This window comes from Atta cephalotes (assembly GCF_000143395.1).
Source record: "Atta cephalotes unplaced genomic scaffold scaffold00049, whole genome shotgun sequence".
Taxonomy (NCBI): domain Eukaryota; kingdom Metazoa; phylum Arthropoda; class Insecta; order Hymenoptera; family Formicidae; genus Atta; species Atta cephalotes.
In genome coordinates this window covers 1,493,694-1,495,787 of record NW_012130113.1, presented here as the reverse complement: position 1 = coordinate 1,495,787, position 2,094 = coordinate 1,493,694, and the positions used below count along the sequence as shown (strand labels likewise).

The following is a 2,094-nucleotide window of genomic DNA, read 5'->3' as shown; positions in this document are numbered from 1 at the left end:
ACACACACACACACACACACACACACACACACACACACACACACACACACACACACACACACACACACACACACACACACACACACATAAATATTTATTTATTTATTTATTTAACTGAATAAAATATTGCATATTAAAATATTAACAAATTTTAGAATAAAAAATTAAATCAGTTTTTTAAATTATAGTTCATCAGAAAAGAAATCACAGCATATAAAAAAGAAGTACGATGTTAATGTACGTAAAACCAGATTAGAAGTACCTATGTTGAAGAAATATCTACCCGCATATCAAACGCCAGGTTTAATAGAAGAGCTGAAAGAACACGATAGAATGAGATTAATTCAAGAACGAGAAGCTAGAAGATGGACGGCTTTGAGCGCTCTTCGAAATACGAGGGATTCTCTCTCAAGTACAAAATCGAAGGAGTGGGCATGCGGTACTTCTGTAATATGCGATGCTCGTGAAAGCGTTAGCAGATTAACTTCGGTAACAGAATTTATTTTAGCTCTTATTATCTATTATCTAAAAATTATCTAAGAATTCTTGAAGTCTGTCGTATCTAATAATATGCTCATACTTGATTAATTTTCCTTCTAATTGAATCTTAATATATTTTGTTGCTATGTGATTGTTGAAAATGGAAAGTATTCTCAATGTGATTACGTAGCAACGTAGTCTGCTAAGAATGTAGTCGCTTAAAAATGAAAGGTTAAAGATATAGAATATCTCTCAGTTTCGATATGAATTCCAAGGTCTCTACAAGATTGATCGAGGGGAATACCCTTCCATATCAAGAAACGCAAACTTTCAAAGACATGGTGCGAGAGTTTCGGAAGAAAGTGATGAAAGCCGACAAGCCTCTAATATCTTTATCTCAGCGTGCAGACAAATGTAAAGATCTGAAACAATTATTTCCTCCCAAAAATGATCATGTAGGAATTACGACAAAGTTTGAGAAAGTAAACAAGTTTAAGGTAAATGAAACTTTATTCGCGAGAAATTTAACCGGGATTAGGATGGTAAAAGTGAATTTATGCGTAAATTGCAGTTAACCACGGAAAATTCAGTTGTTAGCTTTCAGTATGGAAGCTAAAACAATTTAATATTAATTTATGTTCTTCCGGAATTTAATGCATATAAATGTTTTATGTTTCAATAAAATACAATTAGTGTTATAATTAATGTTCGTATGCAGCCAAAGTGTGATAAACGCGAAAGAGAAGAAGAGTGTACTACAATATATGACGCAACTCAAAAATTTCAAAGTGAATCGTTTAGCGAGGTGTCATCGATTTACAGTTACTACGAACATCGTCGATTTGATGTTTCGACTTCTGACGAAATCACAGATAATAATGATATCTCATAAATGTGTTTTAAGTGTATAATAAAAAAATTTTATAATTAGTGTGTTAATGGTAAATATTATTTAAATGTTAAGGTGACTTTACTTATGAAATTTTCTAAAATATATAAATATATAAATATATAAATATATAAATTAAAAATCTAATTTTCAAGTTTAGATATTGATAAGTTTAACAGAATTCATAAGCATATTAATTTATTTTGGAATGATTAAATTAAAAAAAAAACTCACTTCTCTGATATCAAGTATTTATCAAGTAGCGTTATGGAGCAACATATCAAATATTTAATAAAGTTGATAATAATATTAAAAAATCGCATTCACGTATTGTATACGAGTGCAATAATTCATTTTATGTGCATAATTGGATAACATAAACTGCACTGAAGTTTGAAAACAAGACTACCAGAATCAAAAGCAAACAACAGATTTCTTATCGTTGGTGCTAAATGCTATTACAACTATACGATTAATTAATAAGCTCAATGACGAGTCAAAGTTGTATTGTTTGAAAAATTTACTAATACGGAACCTTTGAAGACGTATATTTTTCACAGGCAAATTGAGAACGCTCGTAAATCACGAAGGATTCCGAAACTCGTGACCATCGGAAATGCGATCAACAAGCTACATGAATAATGTATTGGTCGATTCATGTGTGTATATATATATATATATATATATATATATATATACTATACGAAACAAAAAGAAAGAATAAA

The 2,094-nt window shown here is 30.0% G+C and overlaps 1 protein-coding gene across 1 annotated transcript in view; it reads left to right on the top strand.

Annotated features, from left to right (window-relative positions):
* Positions 1-2,094, top strand: part of LOC105622889 — a 20,980-nt gene that overhangs the window by 10,864 nt on the left and 8,022 nt on the right. The window contains exons 18-19 of the mRNA XM_012204298.1: positions 252-489; positions 756-977. Coding sequence (XP_012059688.1) covers positions 252-489; positions 756-977 — 460 coding nt within the window. The remainder of the gene's footprint in view (positions 1-251; positions 490-755; positions 978-2,094) is intronic.